The following is a 25,685-nucleotide window of genomic DNA, read 5'->3' as shown; positions in this document are numbered from 1 at the left end:
CTAGCTAGCTACAGGGATTTGAGGAGTTCTTGCAACTGCAATGTCGAGAGCGGAAGTACCTGTCACGTGAACAGTTACGTAATTATGGCTCATTTCAAACCAATCTTTCTCCAATAAAGCCTTTAGGCCTGTTTATTTTGTGAAAAAATCGACCTATACAAGAGGCTTTACTCTGCATATAATTATCTGCAAGCCTTTGCACCACAGCTAAAGCTTGAGCCCAATCGTGAGCTACTACTATTAGTCTGTCGTGTATCCAGCTGGAGCTAGCCTAAGAGAGATTTTACTGAGACTAGTGATACACTTTCAACAGCTTACGGGCAGGCTGGGGCAAGTAGTAGCTCACAAAACGATTAGAATCTCAAGGATAGCTTCAGCTGACAACCTGCTGTGGTGCAAAGCCTTTACGAAAGCAGAGATAGAGTAATAGAGGGATTGGCAACGGGAGTAACTCACGTGATCATTTCACATTGATTTCATATTGATTTCCTCTCAACCATCCTTGATGCGCATTATTTCCTGGCACAACGCCCGCGAAGTAATATTACTTTTAGTTAGTTATTAGTCTCATGAGACTTTAGAATTGCGTATAGTAAGGCTACACGTGTCCTGTGCTTTATTTAAAGTGAAGTCCAAGCGTGGAAGAATTGACTGTGGTGCTCTAGAGCTTGAAAACTAGTTATTATTGGTCTGTGCCCCCTTTTAAGAAGCACTGCCGTAGCCAAATGATGTTTTGCCTACAGATCCTGCTTATTTGTGTCTATGTTGACAAACTGGCCTGCATACATTTCCTTGGTTAAATCTATTTTGTATGTTTTTTACATTTATAGCTAAAATGGAGGCTGTAAAAGACAAGAAAGTGTTATATTAGTTTGTGCCCCTTTTAAGAAGCACTACTGTAAGCCTATGATGTTTTACCTACATATCTTGTTTTGTTGTGTCTCTGTTTATCAACTAGGCTGCATAAATTCTTGATTTTGATTTTCTTAAGCATGTTTTTTTACTTTTAGCTATAAATGGAGGCTACAAAAGATGAAAAAAGTCGATGACGTAGCGCATCACAGATAGTCACATTTTTTCGACCGTTGCCAATCCCTTTCCTTACTTTATCTCTGACCAAAGGCTCTTAGCTTTCTGATGTAAGTCGATGTTTTCCCAGTTTAATTAACAAAAATGAATACGCTCTATTGGAAAAAAATTGGTTTGGAATGAGCCAAAATTCATTCAGCAATGCAAACCACGTGGCCACGTGAGCAAGTGGCTAACTAGCCTCGAATCCACCCCGATATTTTAATCGGCGTGGATTCGAGGCTAGTGGCCAACTATTATTATGAATATGTTATGATCAAGAAGAGACTTTGTACAGATTATGGGACAGTTTGCAGTCCTTGATCCTATCAAGAGTGGATCGTAGACCACAGACTGTCAGTGACATAGCCAGGACCATGGAGAGAGACCATTGCTGAGGAGGTGGGGAGGGCAAGTTCCTGTCCAATCAGATGATCCTACATGACGAAGTTGCTCGTAAAGATGCAAGTCTGATGACAAACTCAGGATGATGAGTGAGTGATAGTGTTGTTATTTAATAGCCTGATAGGATATACCTACTGCCAACATTTTCATGTACACTGTTCCTATAGGACGCATTTGATTTTGTTTGGATGGTCCAGAAGACTGTTTGAAACTTTTATATACGTGTAGTATGTTGAAGAGTGCACCAGTAGACTACCGTCATGTAGCAAGCTCTGACAAGGGCTCTAATGACACGAGTATTTGACCTTATAGCCAGGGGTCGTGTTATGGTGAAGTTGCTTAAGACTATTATAGCCATTACCTTGGTTACATGTGCAGTGTTTGAAGACGTGCTTGTGTGTGTATAGTTATTATTGTTTGGCCATAATTCGTAGTAAGTACTGTTCACGTGTTTTCTCCCTACTAGACCTGAGGATTTGTACCAACCAGGTGAGGTGGACTCCAACGAGGAGAGCTTATTTAGCGGAGCTCCACCTAGCAACCAGCGGTAGCAACGCACCCGGAGTGGATCTGATCATTATAGACAATGAGAAACTAATGCTGGAGAAGTGAGTGATAGCATGTCAGACAACTACACACATTGTAGGTCTCTTTCTGAGAGCTTTGTTGACTTGTGTAGTCATCTTGTGTTGCAAACCTCCGATTTTATCATATTTAATAGCATCTTTAATAGTGCTGCAATAATTATAGTGTGCTTAGATCAATAATAGTATTTATTTCAGGCCCAAATTGTACTTGAAAATAACCAGCTAAGCTATAACCTTCATAGTATGTGTTTGGACCTGTGCCACCACCTACTGTTTCATTATAATATTAGTGCAATAAAGTACGTGTCTATGATGTTATGCTAAAACTCCCTTCTCACCTATATAGTCTAGTTTTTTTATTGCTCCCGTTACTTGCTGCTTAGCCAGATCATATATACTATTGTATAACACTCCTCTGGTTTCTATAGATCTTTATTATTTATGTCAACAGCCGAGGGTAGCACTTCAGTGCTCTAGTTCTAATTGTAGATTGACTGATCGATTTGTCTTCTGTACTATTGTTTGATTTTTCCACCCCTCATCTTTTCTGGCCCCCAGTTATGCGGCCATTTTTCAGCCTGGCCAGGTGTTGAGGAGACAAGAAGAGGCACTGAGAATGGAGGTAGAGGTACAGAGTACATTAGCTGGAAAATGCATTTGTGTCATACTTTGTAGAGTCCCTTAAAGTCATTCATGGTCAGCTATAGTGTGTCCTATTTGAAGGTGTGCAATGTACAATCATGTACGACCCCCCCCCCACACACACACATTTAGGCCTACTATGCTGCTAAGAAAGAGAGGGGCCTCACGTAAACTGGCCACTCAGTGTGACTGTGACCATGTGACTCTTTAACCCCTCAGTTCCCGAGCCCCACCCCTCAATGTCTGACTCGGAAGAGGAGATAGACTTTGTATTCTGGGAGAAGGCGTCCACCCTGCCCTCGGACAAGACCCCAACCAAGGACCTGAACTTGTTATGAGACTGTTAAATATTATTTTGTATGTACTTCATGTCATCAGACATTTTGTTGGACTTAATAAAAAAGCTTTTTTTCCGACATGCAAGATAATAATATCAAGATTGCAAAGAGAAACCAACTGTTAAATATTACTTTGTTTGTTCTTGTACGTACCACTTCATGCCATCGTATTAACTATGTATGATGAAATTCTGTTGCAACTTTAGAACATAATAAAAAAATTCATATCGTTAACGCACAATATCAAAGAGAAGCAATTTTTAACAAATTAACTAATTAGCACTTATAGAGAAGAAATCAACAGTTGGAGTATATGCAGTAAACAGTTTTGTCTGTCCTCCGGCTACAATGACCTCTCCACTAGGAACTACTGAGCATGTGCAGCAGTATCGTGCAGTAGGCAGGTCTCCCACTTTCACCCACCTCCTGGTGTCAGGCTGGTAGAGGTGGATCGATGATCTTGGGTTGCGTCTGTCGTCTCGTCCACTAACGGCTAATAGTGACCTCCCAATACTGAGAGGAGCTGACCACATGAGTGGTACTTCCTGTAAGGTCTGCCAGAGAGTGGGTGTGTCCAGGTTCGAATGGGCCTTTGCAATCAGTTCATTGAGGTCGACGTGGTGCACTGTCTTGGTTGCACACCCAGTGTGATCCCACCCTCCCATTAGGTAGAGGGTGTTTCCTATGAGAGTCGATTTAAGTCCTGATCGTGGGTTAGGTAGTGACTGAGCAATGTACCATCTTCTCGATGCCACGTCCAACACCTCCACAGAGGAGGTAGGTTCTTCATTACGCCCACCAGCTACAATGATGTGGTTGTTGAAGGAGACAACTGTTGAGGAAGAACGAGCAATGTTCATTGGTAGGTACGGGTGAGTCCATTTCCCTGATTCAAACACTGCAAGCTGATTGGTGCGTTTGTTGTTTCTTGGATCATGTCCTCCCACCAGCACTAGTCGATTAGCGAGTGATGTCATAGCAAACCACTTGGTGGTGTACCCTGGTAGTTTGGTCCATTGATCTTGCTCGAGCTTCATCACTGTACACCTGTCACGATCATTGTCTGCACTACCTCCACCAACATACACCGTGTCACCGATAACAACACTCTGTACCGAGGTACCCATCTTGATTGGCATGTATTTTCTTCTTCTCCATTTCAGAGTGAGTGGAGGTCTCAACTCTCTGGGAGGGGGACCCTGAATAATGAATGAGTGTAATTAGGATAGTGTCTACTAACAAGCGAGTGTTACTTGTAGCAATAATTGCATGCACACTAAATCACTTTCTCTAATTAGCTTAAGAGGCCACGCCCATCAGTCTAATAGAATGTACAGTACGATTATAAGAGATCAAAGCTTCTACTATAGCTCTGCAATAATATAATGGTGCATTTTGTCTCACCAGTCTCTGCTGTTGAATGATGGCGTCTCTCCTGACCAGCTCAGCATCTTTGTGCCCAATCTGTTCCCTGTGTGCCTGTACAGGGGAACGTTGGTGGAAATCTTTGAATTAAAACACAGACGTGAATAACATTGTGGAAATTCTACAACAGAACGAGAACAACAATTTCCGCTAAAGGAAGTACATAATTATAGGCACACTCAAACGGATGTGTATTTAGCAGCTTAGCATGATTTATACAATAGCATCAATTGTTGAGGTATACTACTATTGTTGGAATCTCATCGACACACTTAGCTACATGTACGCAAACAAATATCATTATTGTAGTATAATACTAGCGTATAAGAGTGTGTGCATTTGGTGACTACTATAATACCTGTAAGAGAGCGGCCCTCTCACCTAGAGCAGCCTCTCTCTGGGAAATGAAATCAGTGATCCTTGACTCTTGTTCATTGAGTTGTCTGTCCTTGTCAGCAATCACACCATCTTTGGTGGCAGCATTAGCACGGACACTATTCAATATCTGTATAAAAAAAGGTTATTAACATGCTAGCTCGTGGAACAAAATAGCTTATAATAAACGAAATAAACTGATTCTGCTGACCTGTTGCAGTCTAGCCAGCTGAGTATATTTGTCTGCTACTTCCTCATCTTTTTGAACAAGTAGCTCATCTTTTTGTGCCAGAAGTCCGTCTTTTTGATCTAGTTGATCGTCTTTTTGCACAAGAAGTACATCTTTCTCAGTAAGTTGCTCATCTTTCTCAGTAAGTTGTTCATCTTTCTGTACTATTTGCTCATCTTTCCTCTCCAGTATCCTGTCCTTCTGGACCACCTCTCTCTGAGAACAGAGTATACAGCATGCAGTGTCAGACCCTTGCACCCACTAGCTCACTAGACTGGACTCACCTGTAGAGCCTCTATCCTCTTCTCCTTTGCCCTGAGGGTCCTGGCAGTCTTCACTCGTGCAATGTCCAGCTGGAGCAGTCCTCCGTCCATCTCCCTCCCCACCTCCTCCAGAGATGAGAGGAGCTCAGCGGTGGTCGGTCTTCTCTCTGGGGTGTTGGCCAGACACTCCCTCACCAGACCAAACAGAGGGTGCTCACGTCCACCCGCCAGACTCCTCTCAAGGAGAGCCGTGTAGGGACCTCGACGCTCAAACTCTGAGCGAGCCAGGAGGTGGTCTGGGTTGTTGGGGTCGCTGTACGTGGGGGCAAGGAGATCTCCTGGAAACACCTAGTCCAATGACACGAGTGGAAGAACATGTGAATACTGACTGTCATGATTGTTTTTATGTATGTCTGTATGTATGGAGAAAATGAGTGCACGTATATTCACAATCATACATATAAAATGCATTTGCTGAAGGTCAACAATATTAAAGGGGGATCTCCCCAACACATACAACCACACTACTTATAAGGTAATTCACTGCATAAAAGGTCACCAGGAATCTAACCTATGAATATCATTAACTACACACATACTTGTGTGAGTGCAAACAGTTGCAGCACTCCGAAAGAGAAGACGTCCAGACTGGGTCCGTACACACTGTGGCCTCTGTCAGAGAGGGCCTCGGGCGGCGTGTACACCAGTGTCCCAGGAAACCTCGTCAGAGTCCTGGCCAGTCGACCAGGCTCCAGATTCACGATACGAGAGTTACCAAAGTCTGTGATCTTGGCTCTCAGAGATGCCGTCAGTAGGACGTTCCTGGCAGTGAGGTCACGATGGACCACGGATTCACGATGCAGGTGGAGCAGCCCTCGAGCCACACAGACCAGAATGTACTGGGTGACAGAGAGGGGGATGTTGGGGGTGGACTCCAGGAGATCGTCCAGACTTGAGTCCAACCTCTCCATGACCAGGAGGGGCAGTCGAGAGCCAGTCACGAAACACAGCCCAATGAACTGGGTGATGTTGGGGTGACGGATGCGAGCCATGAGTCGACACTCTCGGCGGTAGTTCCCAGCTAGGTTGGCCACTCCACCACGCTCGTCCGTCTCCAGGAGAACCTCGTGGATCTTCTTGGCTGCATACACTTCACCATTGATCATCACCTGTGCATGGAGGCAGTCACACTTGAATAGCTAGCAGATACACTAGAGACAGTGCACAAAAACAGAGCATGCAGTGACTGACCTCTTGAACAGAGCCATAGGAGCCAGTTCCTAGAACTCTCTCCTCTCCAAAGTGCTCCACATTCTCCAGCACAAACTCCCTCAAGTTAGCATCATCTCGCAAAGAAAACATTGCTAGTTGACTCAGCTAGCTAGCTAGCGACTCACTCCAGCTTAGTCTCGCGGACCCAGCCTGAAAGAGGTCTGGCCAATTTCACCGTAGAAAGTTGTGTTGACCATGCCACAAATATCATGGCGCTCTAAGTGGCTGATAAGTGTTTGTAGTAAGTTGTGAAACCACACAGCTGCATTACTAGCTAAAAGTAGATTTAATTATGTGGTTTCACACATCTGTCCTCCAACCACTAACCACTTATCAATGCAAACAGCTACTTAGACCGCTGCACAAGTAGCTCATTGTATTTGCCAGACGATAATATATCGGCTGGTCCACGAGACTACTCCAGCTAGCTACAAGATGTACAAGATACGCCCTTTTTCCTATTCCAATGTCCAATCACATGCAATAACAGCTGAATCAGCAAACCACGTGGTCACCCAGCACCCATGGAACATAGAGCAAGTGGCTAACTATTGTCTCAGTGTTAGGTGAAGGCTTTGTCCAGTCCTATAATTTGTAGACCACAGTGACATAGCCAGGACTATGGAGAGAGACCATTGCTGAGGAGGTGGGAATGGCAAGTTCCTGGCCAATCAGATGATCCTACATGACGAAGCTGCTCGTAAAGATGCAAGTCTGATGACAAACTCAGGATGATGAGTGAGTGATAGTGTTGTTATTTAATAGCCTGATAGGATATACCTACTGCCAACATTTTCATGTTCACTGTACCCAAGTATTGTATTTGGATGGTCTGGAATAGCATGTAAACTAGTAAATAGTATGTAGAGGAGCCTACGCACGCGAGGGACTGGCAAACTGCCTATCAGTCACTTGTCTCAGCTGAAACGAGCATTGCAGCCTATCAGATATTGCTCAACGTCATATTATCCCTGTAATTGTAACCGCACTTACACTTTAGGGGATTCAGTGCATTCCATAGTAGCTGAATCTCATAGCAAAATTTAACCACATTATCTATAATGATATTCATGTTTGGTAGTGTCATAATTATGATCCATATATTCCGCTGAGACGAGTGACTGATAAGCAGTTGGCCAGTCGCTCGCGCTACGCGCCAGTCTACCTTTTTAATACCCTCGAAATATACCCGCTATATACGGTAGCTTCTTTATAGTGCATAGTGTGCTTTAATCAGTATGAAATTCATGCCCAAATTGTGGAAAATAAGCGTAGACAATATTTAAATAACACGCATAGTTTAGTACATGTACGTGTACGTGTACTGAGTTTGCAATTCCTCCAATGCAAAGACGTCAAGTTCAACCTGAATGCCCAAGAGTTCAAACCTCCGAGAGCAAGCTTCTCTCCAGTGGTCACTGCCTCCTCCACACCTCTCCGGTAAATGCAATCATATTATAATTGTGAAATAGCTTTTCCCAAATTTCGAATGTCAAAATGTGCATACCCCCAGGCCATAATAATCTGTCTTTGAGCTCGTGCATGCATGTACAATCTGCCATGATGATCTTAGTATTATCATTGTACATGTACGGGATTGATCCCCATCCAGAACTACGAAACTAGCTGGCAAAAAGGACATCTAATTATTATTGCATATTGAGAATGCATTTTCAGTTGGTTGTATAATTGTTGCTTAGCAGTGGACTTTATAAATGCTCTGTAGTACCCAAAAGGACAACTCCCCTAGAAGTGTCCTACTGGAATCAATATTAGGAGTTTTCACACTTTTTGTGTTTGGCCAGAGCCATTTGTTTATGCACAAGTCATATTTCTGCCTGACAGGGCCTTTGGGTCGTAGCCTTGGGCCTTGTCTGAGACCATGGTGGAGTCAAAGCTCCGTTCTGCAAATTGCTATTTATGTGCGTTTGTTAATTGTTAGTTCTAATTTGTGGTTTACGTGTCTGTGTCCATGAATAAATATTTGAACACGTCATAAAAATGCAATTCATAGGACAGGAATGTTGCCACCAACCAGTGTGGGCCCTGTTTTAGTACTCCTATAAAGGCTAGAGTATTGGTTATTGTACCTGTAGAAACTGTATTGTTAGCACTTACTCGATTATAAGCCCTTAACTGCAAGTTTTGATTAAGGTCATCTGTATTCTCTCATATCATAATTGAATTATTGATTTTACTAGTTACCCTCGTTTCTCTGCACACACGCAAACACACGCCCCCTCACTCACCCCTGCCACAGAGACAAGGCGACTATAGAGTCCTCAGCCTCTACCCTACAGGAGCAAAATAATTCCGTTTTTGCTTGTTTCACCAAACTGGAGGTAAAAGTTTACGTAAGGACTTTGAGAAGGAGCGGGAAAATGAGTACAAAGAGAAGTACCTCTCGCTATTAGGTAAAGGTCCTGTAATTTACTTACTGTTATTATAACGTGTTATGTTAGGTAAGATCTTAGTGGAGCATACTAGGTAAAGGGTCATCGTGTAGTGTTTTGTAAAACAGTCATCATAATCCTTAGTTTTGCTGTATAGCGGCTCTTGGGCTATCAGAAATGTTCATGGGGTCTAATATTCACGTTTCAATGTTAGGAAACCACACCCATCAATAGCTTTATCCCAGTTTTAATGTTCACGTTAGCTGCTCTGCCCCGAAAAACGTGAAATGTTGCACCTCACCTGCTACGGTACATGCTAACACTGTATACCACTATACAACCACTTGAATGCAGATAAAGCACAATCACTCTTTTTATTGTCTCCCAAGAAGTTAAGTAGCTAACTGTTCTCTGTTGCACAGGATGAGTGCTGACTCGGCTCTGTTTAAGTCCAAGAGCAAGAAATCAAAGTGGCTCGACTAGTGAGTTGTGTCACGTCAGTTAGTGTGTAGAGTTGCAGTGATCGATACCTGTACATACGTTTTCTTGCAATTGCCTACTTAATCTTGTCACTCTATAGAGGTTTTATAAATTATAGAGTACAGTTTTACTGTTTCACTGGAAGTATAATTATGTAGTGCAATAAAGTACGTGTCTATGATTCTACTAAAACTCTTTTCTCAAAAGTTTCAGCCTATAGTCTAGTTTTATTTTATTACTCCCGTTACTTGCTTAGCCAGATCATACATACTATTGTACACTGCTTACTATATAACACTTTGATTATTTGTGTGGGTAGGCACTTCAGCATGTAAGTACGTACATATTGTATACCAGTACATGTGTTGTGTGGTGTCCCTTTATCATAGTTGAGCCATTTTGCATTTAGCCAGTATAAATTATAGCCACTATTATCATGTGATTTTCTCACCCCTTACTTCCTAAGCCCTCAAACTTTCACTCATGCAGTGTGACTATGATCATGTGACTCTTTAACCCCTCAGTTCCCGAGCCCCACCCCTCACTGTCTGACTCGGAAGAGGAGATAGACTTTGTATTCTGGGAGAAGGCGTCCACCCTACCCTCGGACAAGACCTCAACCAAGGACCTGAACTTGTTATGAGACTGTTAAATATTATTTTGTCTGTTTTTGTACTATTTTCTGGCAATGTAATTATGTATGTACCACTTCATGTCATCATAATAACTATAATTATATGCGATAAAATTCTGTTGCAACTTAATTTTCTCAACATAATAAAAAGAATATCAATATCGTTATAAACTCATCGCACAATTAAAGAGAAACAATTAACAAAATAACTAATTAGCACTAATAGAGAAGAAATCAACAGTTTGAATAACATTATAATTAATTGTCTCTCCTCCGGCTACAATGAGCTCTCCACTAGGAAGTACTGAGCATGTGCAGTAGTATCGTTCAGTAGGCAGGTCTCCCACTTTCACCCACCTCCTTGTGTCAGGCTGGTAGAGGTGGATCGATGAACTTGGGTTGCCTCTGTCGTCCCATCCACCAACGGCTAATAGTGACCTCCCAATACTGAGAGGAGCTGAATACACGAGTGGTAATTCCTGTAAGGTCTGCCAGAGAGTGGGTGTGTTTAGGTTCGAATGGGCCTTTGCAACGAGTTCATTGAGGTCGACGTGGTGCACTGTCTTGGTTGGCCTCCCAGTGTGATCGAACACTCCCATTAGGTAGAGGGTGTTTCCTATGAGAGTTGATTTCAGATCTGATCGTGGGTTAGGTAGTGACTGAGCAATGTACCATCTTCTTGATGCCACGTCCAACACCTCCACAGAGGAGATACGTACTTTATCATCATACCCACCAGCTACAATGATGTGGTTGTTGAAGGAGACAGCTGTTGAGGAATGACGAGCAATGTTCATTGGTGGGTACGGGTGAGTCCATTCCCCTGACTCAAACACTGCAAGCTGATTGGTGCGTTTGTTGTTTCTTGGATAACGTCCTCCCACCAGCACTAGTCGATTAGCGAGTGATGTCATAGCGAAGTACTTGGCAGTGTACTCTGGTAGTTTGGTCCATTGATCTTGCTCGAGCTTCATCACTGTACACATGTCACGATTATTGCCTGCACCACCACCTGCACCAACATACACCGTGTCACCGATAACAACACTCTGTACCGAGTAGCCCATCTCGATTGGCATGTCTTTTCCTCTTCTCCATTTCAGAGTGAGTGGAAGTCCCAACTCTCTGGGAGGGAGACCCTGAATAATGAATGAGTGTAATTAGGATAGTGTCTACTAACAAGCGAGTGTTACTTGTAGCAATAATTGCATGCACACTAAATCACTTTCTCTAATTAGCTTAAGAGGCCACGCCCACCAGTCTAATAGAATGTACAGTACGATTATAAGAGATCAAAGCTTCTACTATAGCTCTGCAATAATATAATGGTGCATTTTGTCTCACCTGTCTCTGCTGTTGAATGATGGCGTCTCTCCTGACCAGCTCAGCATCTTTGTGCTCAATCTGCTCCCTGTGAGCCTGTACAGGGGAACGTTGGTGGAAATCTAAAACACAGACGTGAATATCATTGTGGAAATTGTACAACAGAACGAGAACAATCAACAATTTGCGCTAAAGGAAGTAGATAATTATAGGCACACTCAAACGGATGTGTAGTTACGGCTTAACACATGAGACAGCATCCATGTATGTTAAGGTACAATACTATTGTTGCTGTGGGAATCTCATTATCACACTACATGTAAGCACCTTCTTGACTGGTTGAGCGTCCTTTGACTCCCTCTTTGTTGCCTCCACTGTGTCTAAGCCCCTTGTCAGGTCCGCATCTAAAGTAAAAGAAAATCGATACCAACATTAATAGACGGATATGATTTTTTCGTTAGGGTTACGGTTAGCTGAAATGTAAAACACATACTTATCATTGACTTACAGATGTCCCTGGCAGATGGTCTCCTCCTCATGTCTTCTTGCAAGCAACTGTCGATAAGCTTCCTCAACCTGTGTGTGTGAGGGATCTGGGCAACATGGAATGATCGATCTTCCACAGATTTGATCGTCTTTAGCTTGCGAACAATCTGTACCATAATCACCCCAAGGGAAAACACATCCAGGCTATCATCGTAATTATCCTTGTCCAATCGAATAGCCTCGAGAGGTAGATACCCCATACGGTGACCAATGGCTGTGAGGGTGTGGCTAAGCTTGGAGGGATCGTATAGCCGTGACATGCCAAAGTCGGATATCTTTGCGACAGGCACTGGTCGTGTAAGCTTCAGCAAGACATTATCACCACAGAGGTCACGATGGATAATCTGCTTGCTGTGAATGTAGGCCAGACCACAAGCCATGTCTTTGGAGAGGCTAATTTCACATTCGCTAGTGAGGGACTCTTCATCAAGGCCGGAGAAATAGGATCTCAGATTGCAATCCATCAGCTCAACAACGAGGATTGTACTCCCTGATTTGGGGTGCTTGGCAGTCGACAAAAACTGAACAACGTTTGGGTGCTGGAACGACTTGAGAAAATCACTCTCACGATCAATTGCATTGCTAGCTTCTTCGTTTTTGCCGATTGGAATACTTGCCTGCATCTCCATAGCGTCGTGAAGCAGCACTTTGACTGCACATATCTCGCCCTTGTAGCTGCCTTTGAAGACTGCTCCAAATGCACCTTTACCGAGAGGTTCGTCTAAGAAAACAGTCAAATCATCGTTGATCTTCTGGCAGTTTTGGTCAACTGTAGAACATTGTGTGTGTGTATATGTGTGTGTGTGTATATGTGTGTGTGTGTGTGTGGAGGGGGGGGTGAATATTATAGCAGCTAACGAACTAAGCATTATGACTGTATGATTCCTGTGCTGAACTAGTGCTTACCCTCTGACTTCACATCAGTAGGATTGCTTGCATCAGTAGACTGTAGATGATCTTTCTCGATGGTATTAGCTATGTGAACGTGGCCCACAATGGGACTGGACAAAGCTTTGACAACATCTTCCCAGCGTCTCTCACTACCTTTCAGCCATTCTTTCAAACCCTCACGATAGCAGTCATCAGGATCATCTCTCCATTTTGTACCAATGCTGTCGATGGTATCCGAGGGTATTTTAAGAACTAGCAAGAAGTTTCTCCACTTGATTCGAGCATCAAACGTAGCTATGTATAGATCTCCTAGATCTGCTATTGTGAGATAGTCAGACATCTTCTCTGTAGAGTGTGGAATAAGATAAACAATGATATGAAGGTACATGTAATTATGTATAAATATTTGGTGTGTGCAAATTATATCATCAAAACCATGTACCGTAGATCTATATGCAGAAAATAAAACAGTGCTGTCTGCACTTACTGATAATAATCCAGAGCTACAGTGTCTTCACAGCTTGATACCAGGCACGATACAGAAATACAGGACAACAGCTAGCTCAGCTACAACGAGACCCCCCCTCTTTCTCTGCAGAATAAACAATAGCTGTCACGTGCGATAACATTGCTAAACCACGTGGCTGGTCTTTCACTTCCATAGCTAGCTAGCTAGAGAGAAGAAGAAATTGCGCTGTCAATCTTGAAGCTCTGAGCAAGTGGTCAAACTATTTGTCTGTATTGGTGGAGGCTGAAGACATGAGTCCATGGACAGGGACTACTGAGGAACCTTCATCAAGAACATTAACAAGGTACAGTTATTCATAAATATTAAATTACAAAGCGAGAGGTCATTTCTTTTTGGAGGTTGAGAAAAATTCCTGGTGTCGCATATTTAGAGGGTCACATCTAATTGGAGGTTACTCTACTATCCTCGATTATAGGATGCTTAAAATTATATTGTTTCTAGCGGCCTGGAATCGAGGCCGTGGTTTGACCTCTATTTAGGACGCAACATAAAAAAATAATTGTCTACTTTTAGAGGTCAGAATATTACCTAAGATCGAGGGTGTCGCATATTTGGAGGGTCACCTTAAATTGAACAAGTACGGTACTTGTGTATAATGTGTAGTTGGTTATAATGTGGGCCCTAACTTTGGACGTTTCGTTTTCGTATTATTTTCGCTTTCGTATTACATGGTTAGAATTTGCATGATGGTAACTACCTCCCAAATAACAAACACACACACACACACACACACACACACACACACTTGTTGTTCCCGCCCATACTTGTACTCAGAGATGTGCCCACAGAATAAGGCCTATAGTTTACTAGGATCATTTATGAGATGGAGGATTGAAAAATTAAGATATTCCGGGCACACCACTGTCAGTGTGTACTGTATACCGTATAGCGGGTAGGGTATAAACTTTCGTAGAATGACCGTTGAAAGGTTTTCGCGGATCTAATTTTCACGGAATAGCAGCCTTTCTGCAGCATGCATGCATGCGATATTAAATTCTAAACCTGTGTAGGGTACCAGCTACATAGTCTTGTACATGGCTTGTAATAATAATTATTATACGTGTATAATTATGATGATATCCCATTTTGTACTACATCAGGAGTGCATGAACTCCTGGTACTATAATAATTATTATCGGGTTTAAAATACAGCGACTTTTCAATTACGAATTACGAAATTCGCTCAATAGATTGGTCATGCAATTTCCCATTTATAGTTACAACACAATCAAGCTTGTACAGTGTCATTCACAATCCATTAACCTCTCATTGGATAGTACTGTCCCTATTCCTGTGTTGTACACTACTGTCTATTTAATTGTAGATTGTGTTATTTATGTTTATGTGATCAATTTCCTGAACCAATTTTCCCTCCCCCCACAGTCTCGTGCATGGACAAAGATGATGTGTACAGTTTTAGAGTGCTTGCTTGTGAAGTGGTGAATGCCAGATTTCCTGAAGCTGCTGTATTTCTTGGTCTGCTATCGAGTATGGAAGGTGTATGGCGGGAGCTCCACCCACTCATCACCTCAGGACAGACCCTCCATGGACACTGTGTTACACCACATCAAACAATTGGACTCTGAGTCTTAGCATTGGTGCATGAGTGTGTTATTATTAATTTGTGTAAAAATTATTCTTGCAAACAAAGTGGGGGAGGGGCTGCTCAAGATGAGGGGGTGTTGCATATGGGGTCAGAGATCAGAAAGCCATGTGGACTCACTGAAAACTGTACTAGATATCATGCAAGATGAAGGCAGCCTTGATAGCAGCCACGGTCCTCACACTTGTCTGCTCCCTTCATAAAGCCAGCTCTCTGGAGTCAAGGTCAATTTCACTCTGATCGAGCTCCCCTCAAAGTTGCTTCTCTTGGTCAGTGTACCTACTGTGTGTGTGTAGGGGAGGGGGGATACTGGTGTAAGCTGTGACCCTGAGTTACAGTCAATAGTTAATTAAGCTTGGTGCAAAGATTTAGGCCTAAAAACAATTTTAACGTGGCTTAATATTGCTCGGTGAATTCCAGCGTCCAATAATTATTATATAATTATAGTGCAATAAAAATAATTAATGATCACGTATAATTATTATGCCACGTTCACACACACAGGTTGAGCATTAAACCAGACATAGTGTCAGATATCTAACCATGCAGCTAGCATACTTGTAGTGATACATGTGTGTCTCTCCCCTGCCCTAACCACACCCCCTCACACACGTGCAGGTGTTGGCAAGTCCACCCTCCGCTCTATGGCGTGTCATGAGCTGCGTCTACCAGCTGGTGTGAGTGTACTACACGTGGAGCAAGAGGTCACCGGGGACAACACATTAGCACTGGATAGTGTACTTGAGTGTGACACTGAGAGAGTACAGCTGCTCGCTAGAGAGGGGGAGCTACTTCATGGCCTCTGGGGACAAGAACACAGCAGCAGGCAGGTCTGTATACTAGGGGTGGGGGGAGGTGTTTTAAGTACAGTAAAATTAGAATTTTATTACCAAATTTGTGTCCAGCTATAATTAGGGTTACCAGTGTGTAGGTGTCCTAGTGTGTAGTGTACTGTGTGTTTGACTGCTAGTCAGCATTCGTATGATTATGGTTTGTGTGTATATTTTCAGTAGTTATTTTCAGTACTTTATTTACCTTTCATCTGCCCCTCTCTCTGTATGTATAGCGCTTCTGATGAGCTGGCTGAGGTATACCTTCCACTACAGGAGATAGACGCTGACAAAGCACCAGCAAGGTAACTGTACCCAGTAGATCAAGTACCATCTTACACACTGTGCTCACTCACTCACAGAGCTGGCTGTATTCTGGCTGGTCTGGGGTTCACTCCACAGAGGAATGAGATTTTATCTAGCTAAGACACTATTTGCAAGGTAAGCAGTTTTTGTGAGACGGAAGTGCTGACATTAATTAATCTTCTGTTTTCTAGGGGAAGGCGTGGGTGTTTTTTCAGAATCAGGCTTGTTTTCAGAGCTATCTTTTAGCTGCCATAACTTGAATTCCGTGGATACAATTTCAATGATTTTCTGATTTTCTGAAAGCTTAGAAAGAGACCTTTCAAATGGTGTCATCAAAGTTTATATTTGAGAGATAAAAGTATTTGCCAATTTGGCCATACCATGAATGAAATAGCCCATGGGGTCCAAGGCGGAAAATTACAAATTAGGGCCCCAACAAAATTTTGGATCGAAACACATGCATCATTTGAAAGGTCTCTTTAATTCTAAGCTTTCAGAAAATCATAACATTTTTGACATTGGATCAACGGTATTAAAGTTAATGGCTGTTGAAAAATCAGGTTTGTTTTTAGAGCTATCTTTTAGAGGCCATAACTTGTGTTAGGAACGTCCTATCAAAGACGCATTCTGTAGCTCTGAGAAAGCACTATTGTATACAATTAAAGTGTCTTAAAACCACTAATTGCTCGCAGTGCCAAAGCTCACTAATTTGTGTGTCCTATGCTGTAGATGTGGGAACACGGAACCATCGTCGGTTGTGTGCAGTGTATTATAGTCGTACCCCCGGGTTTGAAGTGATCCATGGACTACTGGACCGTGTCATGTAGCTGCTGGAGGTGTCCTTCACCAAAGATGGCAGTGGATACTTCCTCAAGGCAGCTGAAGGTGAGGGTTGCATAAGCACAGCTGTGTATGTGTGTTAGGGACTTGTGAAGGAACTACATATGCATTCAGTCCAGTTTGTTGGGAATTAGTGGCCGTGAGGTTTTTGAAGTGTATGTGTTGAATCCACTGGAAGATTATTTTGTCATAAAATTTATTCCTACAACTCACTTGCTCACTGCCCACACTTCTGCCCTGCTTGTGTTTACCGCCCCCTCCCCTGCACACACACTCCACAGACTCTACCTAGTTCCCGGGCCGTTGTGCGGAGATGTGTGTACGTGGGAAGGTGATTGGGAAACTGGGCATGCTCCATCCTGGTGTGTCTGTTGTGCAGCTCTAGTGTGTGTGAGACTGGGAGGTGTGTCTGGTGCAGCTGTTCTCACGGCCTCCTCCAACCAGTACCTGCGCTCCGTACTCTCCAGGGAGAACCTATCTCCTCAGGTTAGTGTGTGTTCATCATGACCTCCTTGACAGTATGTACCCAGGTGTGTGTTTAGGGTCAATACTGCAAGGTCATGTACTGTACATAATTATGTCATGTACATATAATTATAGCCTGGATCCCAGGGTAGGCCGGTGAACGAGGCTAGTACATATAATCCTTTTGTTTGTAGTTAGGGTGCTTTAGTAACCATTAAAGATCTAACATACTCTTCTTGAGGGGAGGGGTAGTTAAACACATTATTTTAAACAGCCATAACTTTATTACCGTTGATCCAATGTCAAAATTTATATTATTTGCTTAAAGCTTAGAAACAGACTTTCAAATAATGTGCTTCAATCCAAAATTTCTTTGGTGTAATTTTTCGGCCTTGGACCATCAGCTATTATCCTTGGTTGTGTCCAAATTAGCTTTGTAGCTCAAAATAATATGAACTTTGATGGCGACGTTTGAAAGGTATATCTTATATACCATTCGATTCCTTGTTAAAAAACGCTTCTATCTATATATGCTGTAGAGCTGGTAAGCTCCACATTTTGTGATCTTGTGTGTGTGCATTGGGTGCATGATGTGAGATCAATTTCAACATGGTATGGAGTGTTGTTAACATGGAGGGTGACATTGTATGAGTGTAATAACGTAAATTAGTGTTCATGCAATCAAAGGCTAATACATACTAACACTGTGTATTTGTACTAACAATGTTAGTTGGATTAATAATAATGTTTCTCTGTTGCACAGGATGAGTGCTGACTCGGCTCTGTTTAAGTCCAAGAGCAAGAATCAAAGTGGCTCGACTAGTGAGTTGTGTCACGTCAGTTAGTGTGTAGAGTTGTAGTGAAGGTTTTCTTATTCTAGTCACTCTATAGAGATTATTATAGAATACAGTCAGGTTAATTAATGGACTCCATAGCGGACCTATGCCACCTCTAGAGTACAGCTATACTGTTTCACTGTATATCTTGAAGTAAGATTATAATCTAGTGCAATAAGATACTATTAGTGTTATGATTCTACTAAAACTCATTCTCAAAAGTTTCAGCCTATAGTCTAGGTTTATTTTATTGCTCCCGTTACTTGCTGCTTAGCCAGATCATATATACTATTGTTAACACTCCTCTGGTTTCTATAGATCTTTATTATTTATGTCAACAGCCAAGGGTAGCACTTTAGTGCTCTAGTTCTAATTGTAGATTGACTGATCGATTGTCTTCTGTACTATTGTTTGATTTTTCCACCCCTCATCTTTTCTGGCCCCCAGTTATGCGGCCATTTTTCAGCCCGGCCAAGTGTTGAGGAGACAAGAAGAGGCACTGAGAATGGAGGTAGAGGTACAGAGTATAATAGCTGGAAAATGCATTTGTGTCATACTTTGTAGCGTCCCTTAAAGTCATTCAAGGTCAATTATAGCAGGAGCCCATAAATAAGAGAAGGAGCGGCTGACTACGGGGATCACGTTTCGTAAGTGGTTATGACCGCATTTCCTTATATGCAGAGTCACTTGTGGTTGAATCCCTACACGTGTTATACAGGGCTGCGGTTTGCAAGCACTTAGTCGCTTCCAAACAAGGAAGTGCGGTTTCACTGGCAATTACGAGATGTGATCCCCGAGTATACGTTGAAGTTAGCCGCTCCTTCTCTTATTTATGGGTTCCTGGTTATAGTGTGTCCTATTTGAAGGTGTGCAATGTACAATCATGTACGACCCCCCCCCCCCCACACACACACACCTTTAGACCTACTATGCTGCTAAGAAAGAGAGGGTCTCACGTAAACTGGCCACTCAGTGTGACTATGACCATGTGACTCTTTTACCCCTCAGTTCCCGAGCCCCATCCCTCACTACCTGACTCGGAAGAGGAGATAGACTTTGGATTCTGGGAGAAGGCGTCCACCCTACCCTCGGACAAGACCCCAACCAAGGACCTGAACTTGTTATGAGACTGTTAAATATTATTTTGTCTGTTTTTGTACTATTTTCTGGCAATGTAATTATGTATGTACCACTTCATGTCATCATAATAACTATAATTATTTGCGATAAAATTCTGTTGCAACTTAATTTTCTCAACATGATAAAAAGAATATCAATATCGTTATAAACTCATCGCACAATTAAAGAGAAACAATTAACAAAATAACTAATTAGCACTTATAGTGAAGAAATCAACAGTTTGAATAATATTATAAAAATAAACGAAATATGCAAACTTCATTAGAAAACTTTTTTCAAAAAGATTGTTAACAATGCACAACATATTACAATAACTAATTAATCGCTTATACAAAAGAAATCAACTGTTTGAACATAATTACCATAAAATGGTTTTGTCTCTCCTCCGGCTACAATGACCTCTCCACTAGGAAGTACTGAGCATGTGCAGCGGTATCGTGCAGTAGGCAGGTCTCCTACTTTCACCCACCGCCTGGTGTCAGGCTGGTAGAGGTAGATCGATGAACTTGAGTTGTCTCCGTCCCGTCCACCAACGGCTAATAGTGACCTCCCAATACTGAGAGGAGCTGAGAACACGAGTGGTACTTCCTGTAAGGTCTGCCAGAGAGTGGGTGTGTCCAGGTTGGAAAGGGCCTTTGCGATGAGTTCATTGAGGTCGACGTGATGCACTGTCTTGATTGCCCTAGTGTCATCGAACCCTCCCATTAGGTAGAGGGTGTTTCCAATGAGAGTCGATTTCAGATCTGATCGTGGGTAAGGTAGTGACTGAGCAATGTACCATCTTCTTGATGCCACGTCCAACCCCTCCACAGAGGAGGTACGTCCTTTATCATCATTCCCACCAGCTACAATGATGTGGTTGTTGAAGGAGACAGCAGTTGAGTAATCACGAGCAATGTTCATTGGTGGGTACGGGTGAGTCCATTCCCCTGATTCAAACACTGCAAGCTGATTGGTGGGTTTGTTGTTTCTTGGATCACGTCCTCCCACCAGCACTAGTCGATTAGCGAGTGATGTCATAGCGAACCACTGAGCAGTGTACTCTGGTAGTTTGGTCCATTGATCTTGCTCGAGCTTCATCACTGTACACATGTCACGATCATTGTCTGCAAACCCTCCACCAACATACATGTACACCGTGTCACCGATAACAACACTCTGTACCGAGGTACCCATCTTGATTGGCATGTCTTTTCCCCTTCTGCATTTCAGAGTGAGTGGAGGTCTCAACTCTCTGGGAGGGGGACCCTGAATAATGAATGAGTGTAATTAGGATAGTGTCTACTAACAAGCGAGTGTTACTTGTAGCAATAATTGCATGCACACTAAATCACTTTCTCTAATTAGCTTAAGAGGCCACGCCCACCAGTCTAATAGAATGTACAGTACGATTATAAGAGATCAAAGCTTCTACTATAGCTCTGCAATAATATGTGACAGGCTCTGGGAAAACCAGACTATTGGAGCAGAATTTAGTATTGAGCTACAGCTAAATTTATGCCTACAGTATAAAATCTCAAATAAAATGTTATTGGTGTATAAGTATCTGCAGTCCTCCTACTACCTCTCTGTAAAATCTGATGCGCTAAGTCCAACTCTTTCCATCGAAACGCTTCGTCCAAACTTTCGCTATTACCTTATTTTTCCTAATTAAGCAATCTTTGAGAGCCGTTTTTCTCGATACTACATTTTACGGCTTCAAGTTTCCAACGCGCATAACTTGGGTATGAAACTAGGTATGTGAACACTAAGCATATCATTGTGTAGGCAATGCTCTGCTCTATCACTTGGTACATTAATCACCAAAATTTTAGTCTGCTCCAATAGTCTGGTTTTCCCAGAGCCTGTCACATATAATGGTGCATTTTGTCTCACCTGTCTCTGCTGTTGAATGATGGCGTCTCTCCTGACCAGCTCAGCATCTTTGTGGCCAATTTGTTCCCTGTGTGCCTGTACAGGGGAACGTTGGTGGAAATGAAACACAGACATGAATAACATTAGAGAAAATTCTACAACAGAACAAGAACGAACAACAATTTCCGCTAAAGGAAGTACATAATTATAGGCACACTCAAACGGATGTGTATTTAGCAGCTTAACATGATTTATACAATAGCATCAATTGTTGAGGTATACTACTATTGTTGGAATCTCATCGACACACTTAGCTACATGTACGCAAACAAATATCATTATTGTAGTATAATACTAGCGTATAAGAGTGTGTGCATTTGGTGACTACTATAATACCTGTAAGAGAGCGGCCCTCTCAACTAGAGCAGCCTCTCTCTGGGAAATGAGATCAGTGATCGTTGACTCTTGTTCACTGAGTCGTCTGTCCTTGTCAGCAATCAAACCATCTTTGGTGGCAGCATTAGCACGGACACTATTCAATATCTGTATAAAAAAAGATTATCAACATGCTAGCTTGTTGAACAAAATAGCTTATAATAAACAAAATAAACTGGTTCTGCTGACCTGTTGCTGTCTAGCCAGCTGAGTATCGTTGTCCGCTACTTCCTCATCTTTTTGAACAAGTTGATCGTCTTTTTGTGCCAGTAGTGCAACACTCTGTTCGAGTTGGTTGTCTTTTTGCACTAGAAGTGCATCTTTCTCAGTAAGTTGCTCATCTTTCTGTACTATTTGCTCATCTTTCCTCTCCAGTATCCTGTCCTTCTGGACCACCTCTCTCTGAAAACAGAGTACAGCATGCAGTGTCAGACCCTTGCACCTACTAGCTCACTGGACTGGACTCACCTGTAGAGCCTCTATCCTCTTCTCCTTTGCCCTGAGGGTCCTGGCAGTCTTCACTCGTGCAATATCCAGCTGGAGCAGTCCTCCGTCCATCTCCCTCCCCACCTCCTCCAGAGACGAGAGGAGCTCAGCGGTGGTCGGTCTTCTCTCTGGGGTGTTGGCCAGACACTCCCTCACCAGACCAAACAGAGGGTGCTCACGTCCACCCGCCAGACTCCTCTCAAGGAGAGCCGTGTAGGGACCTCGACGCTCAAACTCTGAGCGAGCCAGGAGGTGGTCTGGGTTGTTGGGGTCGCTGTACGTGGGGGCAAGGAGATCTCCTGGAAACACCTAGTCCAATGACACGAGTGAAAGAACATGTGAATACTGACTGTCATGATTGTTTTTATGTATGTCTGGAGAAAATGAGTGCACGTATATTCACAATCATACATACAAAATGCATTTGCTGAAGGTCAACAATATTAAAGGGGGATCTCCCCAACACATACAACCACAATACTTATAAGGTAATTCACTGCATGAATGGTCACCAGGAATCTAACCTATGAATATCATTAACTACACACATACTTGTGTGAGTGCAAACAGTTGTAGCACTCCGAAAGAGAAGACGTCCAGACTGGGTCCGTACACACTGTGGCCTCTGTCAGAGAGGGCCTCGGGCGGCATGTACACCAGTGTCCCAGGAAACCTCGTCAGAGTCCTGGCAAGTCGACCAGGCTCCAGATTCACGATACGAGAGTTACCAAAGTCTGTGATCTTGGCTCTCAGAGATGCCGTCAGTAGGACGTTCCTGGCAGTGAGGTCACGATGGACCACGGATTCACGATGCAGGTGGAGCAGCCCTCGAGCCACACAGACCAAAATGTACTGGGTGACAGAGAGGGGGATGTTGGGGGTGGACTCCAGGAGATCGTCCAGACTTGAGTCTAGCCTCTCCATGACCAGGAGGGGCAGTCGAGAGCCAGTAACGAAACACAGCCCAATAAACTGGGTGATGTTGGGGTGACGGATGCGAGCCATGAGTCGACACTCTCGGCGGTAGTTCCCAGCTAGGTTGGCCACTCCACCACGCTCGTCCGTCTCCAGGAGAACCTCGTGGATCTTCTTGGCTGCATACACTTCACCATTGATCATCACCTGTGCATGGAGGCAGTCACACTTGAATAGCTAGCAGATACACTCAGTGCACAAAAACAGAGCATGCAGTGACTGACCTCTTGAACAGAGCCATAGGAACCAGTTCCTAGAACTCTCTCCTCTCCAAAGTGCTCCACATTCTCCAGCACAAACTCCCTCAAGTCAGCATCATCTCGCAAAGAAAACATTGGTAGTTAAGTACGTTGACTCAGCTATCTAGCTACAAGATGTACAAGATACGCCCTTTTTCCTATTCCAATGTCCAATCACATGCAATAACAGCTGAATCAGCAAACCATGTAGTCACCCAGCACCCATGGAACATGGAGCAAGTGGCTAACTATTGTCTCAGTGTTAGGTGGAGGCTTTGTCCAGTACTATAATTTGTAGACCACAGTGACATAGCCAGGACCATGGAGAGAGACCATTGCTGAGGAGGTGGGAATGGCAAGTTCCTGGCCAATCAGATGATCCTACATGACGAAGCTGCTCGTAAAGATGCAAGTCTGATGACAAACTCAGGATGAGTGAGTGATAGTGTTGTTATTTAATAGCCTGATAGGATATACCTACTGCCAACATTTTCATGTTCACTGTACCCAAGTATTGTATTTGGATGGTCCGGAAAAACTGTTGTAAACTAGTAAATAGTACATGTATGTAGAGGAGCCTACGCACGCGAGGGACTGGCAAACTGCCTATCAGTCACTCGTCTCAGCTGCAACGAGCATTGCAGCCTATCAGATTGCTCAACGTCATATTAGCTCTGTAATTGTAACCACACTTACACTTCAGGGGATTCGTACTATTCCATAGTAGCTAAATCTCATAGCAAAGTATAACCACATTATCTATAATGATATTTATGTTTGGTAGTGTCATAATTATGATCCATATATTCCGCTGAGACGAGTGACTGATAAGCAGTTGGCCAGTCGCTCACACTACGCGCCAGTCTACCTTTTTAATACCCTCGAAATATACCCGCTATATACGGTAGCTTCTTTATAGTGCATAGTGTGCTTAAATCAATATGAAATTCATGCCCAAATTGTGGAAAATAAAGCGTGGACAATATTTAAATAACACGCATAGTTTAGTACATGCATGTGTACGTGTATTGAGTTTGCAATTCCTCAGGGCCGTGCTCAAGCTGAACCCCAATGCAGAGACGTCAAGTTCAATCTGAATGCCCAAGAGTTCAAACTTCCGAGAGCAAGCTTCTCTCCAGTGGTCACTGCCTCCTCCACACCTCTCCGGTAAATGCAATCATATTATAATTGTGAAATAGCTTTTCCCGAATTTCGAATGTCAAAATGTGCATACCCCCAGGCCATAATAATCTGTCTTTGAGCTCGTGCATGCATGAACAATCTGCCATGATGATCTTAGTATTAGCATTGTACATGTACGGGATTCATCCCCATCCAGAACTACGAAACTAGCTAGCAAAAAGTGACGTCTAATTATTATTGCATACTGAGAATGCATTTTCAGTTGGTTGTATAATTGTTGTCTAGCAGTGGACTTTATAAATTCTCTGTAGTACCCAAAAGGACAACTCCCCTAGAAGTGTCCTACTGGAATCAATATTAGGAGTTTTCACACTTTTTGTGTTTGGCCAGAGCCATTTGTTTATGCACAAGTCATATTTCTGCCTGACTGGGCCTTTGGGCTGTAGCCTTGAGCCTTGTCAGCATGGTGGAGTCAAAGCTCTGTTCTGCAAATTGCTATTTATATGCGTTTGTTAGTTACTATAGTTCTAATTTGTGGTTTACGTGTCTGTGTCCATGAATAACTATTTGAACACGTAATAAAATGCAATTCATAGGACAGGAATGTTGCCACCAACTAGTGTGGGCCTGTTTTAGTACTCCTATAAAGGCTAGAGTATTGGTTGTTGTACCTGTAGAAACTGGATTATTAGCGCTTACTCGATTATAAGCCCATGCTTATAATAACTGCAAGTTTTGATTAAGGTCATCTGTATTCCTTCCTATAATTTCATGTCATAATTGAATTCATGATTTTACTAGTTACCCTCGTTTCTCTGCACACACGCCCCCTCACTCACTCCTGCCACAGAGACAAGGCGACTATAGAGTCCTCAGCCTCTGCCCTACAAGAGCAAAATAATTCCGTTTCTGCGTGTGTCACCAAACTGGAGGTAAAAGTTTACGTAAGGACTTTGAGAAGGAGCGGGAAAATGAGTACAAAGAGAAGTACCTCTCGCTATTAGAGCATAGTAGGTAAAGGTCATGTAATTTACTTACTGTTATTATAACGTGTTATGTTAGGTAAGATCTTAGTATTATATTGGAGCATACTAGGTAAAGGGTCATCGTGTAGTGTTTTGTAAAATAGTCAT

At 42.9% G+C, this 25,685-nt stretch overlaps 4 protein-coding genes and 3 long non-coding RNA genes across 11 annotated transcripts in view; 4 read left to right on the top strand and 3 right to left on the bottom strand.

The window, feature by feature from the left end:
• The window catches only part of LOC135352310 (uncharacterized), a 27,303-nt gene extending 3,525 nt beyond the window's left edge, over positions 1–23,778 (bottom strand). Inside the window, exons 1-7 of one of the 2 annotated variants that reach the window (XM_064551474.1) lie at positions 23,395–23,642; positions 22,748–23,317; positions 22,178–22,504; positions 21,899–22,111; positions 21,671–21,817; positions 21,296–21,370; positions 19,540–20,668 (exon numbers count right to left, since the gene is read on the bottom strand). In XM_064551474.1, the coding sequence (XP_064407544.1) occupies positions 19,739–20,668; positions 21,296–21,370; positions 21,671–21,817; positions 21,899–22,111; positions 22,178–22,504; positions 22,748–23,317; positions 23,395–23,505 (2,373 nt within the window). In that variant the 5' untranslated portion in view covers positions 23,506–23,642 and the 3' untranslated portion in view covers positions 19,540–19,738. Of the gene's footprint in view, positions 1–19,539; positions 20,669–21,295; positions 21,371–21,670; positions 21,818–21,898; positions 22,112–22,177; positions 22,505–22,747; positions 23,318–23,394 lie in introns of those variants that run through there. The other variant, XM_064551475.1, reaches the window with a different exon arrangement.
• LOC135352305 (uncharacterized) overlaps positions 1–25,685 on the bottom strand; it is a 66,467-nt gene that overhangs the window by 35,841 nt on the left and 4,941 nt on the right. Inside the window, exons 4-7 of the mRNA XM_064551463.1 lie at positions 12,887–13,216; positions 11,943–12,749; positions 11,762–11,838; positions 11,456–11,530 (exon numbers count right to left, since the gene is read on the bottom strand). Coding sequence (XP_064407533.1) covers positions 11,456–11,530; positions 11,762–11,838; positions 11,943–12,749; positions 12,887–13,216 — 1,289 coding nt within the window. The remainder of the gene's footprint in view (positions 1–11,455; positions 11,531–11,761; positions 11,839–11,942; positions 12,750–12,886; positions 13,217–25,685) is intronic.
• On the top strand, positions 1,311–19,473 carry LOC135352341 (uncharacterized). 3 transcript variants are annotated; one of them, XM_064551540.1, is made up of 4 exons: positions 1,311–1,562; positions 1,940–2,081; positions 18,728–18,791; positions 19,203–19,473. In XM_064551540.1, the coding sequence occupies exons 1-4, from the start codon at positions 1,556–1,558 to the stop codon at positions 19,314–19,316; spliced, it is 327 nt and encodes a 108-aa protein (XP_064407610.1). In that variant the 5' UTR covers positions 1,311–1,555; the 3' UTR covers positions 19,317–19,473. The 3 variants fall into 3 exon arrangements, with proteins under 3 accessions (XP_064407610.1, XP_064407609.1, XP_064407611.1); XM_064551539.1 differs by having other exon boundaries at positions 18,728–18,797; XM_064551541.1 differs by lacking the exons at positions 18,728–18,791; positions 19,203–19,473 and adding exons at positions 2,619–2,688; positions 2,835–3,238.
• LOC135352309 (mitogen-activated protein kinase kinase kinase kinase 4-like) lies at positions 3,278–7,002 on the bottom strand. Its single transcript, XM_064551473.1, has 7 exons — positions 6,584–7,002; positions 5,932–6,501; positions 5,354–5,680; positions 5,052–5,285; positions 4,824–4,970; positions 4,445–4,519; positions 3,278–4,239 (listed from the first exon to the last, which is right to left on the bottom strand). Exons 1-7 carry the CDS (start codon positions 6,692–6,694, stop codon positions 3,313–3,315), a joined length of 2,391 nt encoding a protein of 796 aa, XP_064407543.1. The 5' UTR covers positions 6,695–7,002; the 3' UTR covers positions 3,278–3,312.
• LOC135352364 (uncharacterized) lies at positions 7,088–9,494 on the top strand. The gene is made up of 4 exons (XR_010399769.1): positions 7,088–7,342; positions 7,957–8,044; positions 8,865–9,018; positions 9,420–9,494. It is a non-coding gene; the product is annotated as an uncharacterized LOC135352364 (long non-coding RNA).
• LOC135352357 (uncharacterized) lies at positions 15,048–18,185 on the top strand. Of its 2 annotated transcripts, none has more exons than XR_010399762.1 (6): positions 15,048–15,272; positions 15,622–15,833; positions 16,070–16,138; positions 16,196–16,274; positions 16,869–17,024; positions 17,261–18,185. It is a non-coding gene; the product is annotated as an uncharacterized LOC135352357 (long non-coding RNA). The 2 variants fall into 2 exon arrangements; XR_010399761.1 differs by having other exon boundaries at positions 16,331–17,024.
• LOC135352362 (uncharacterized) lies at positions 23,712–25,685 on the top strand. The gene is made up of 3 exons (XR_010399767.1): positions 23,712–23,844; positions 24,458–24,576; positions 25,403–25,685. It is a non-coding gene; the product is annotated as an uncharacterized LOC135352362 (long non-coding RNA).

This window comes from Halichondria panicea, chromosome 1, assembly GCF_963675165.1.
Source record: "Halichondria panicea chromosome 1, odHalPani1.1, whole genome shotgun sequence".
In the NCBI taxonomy this organism is placed as follows: Eukaryota; Metazoa; Porifera; class Demospongiae; order Suberitida; family Halichondriidae; genus Halichondria; species Halichondria panicea.
This window is presented reverse-complemented; position numbering and strand designations above follow the sequence as displayed.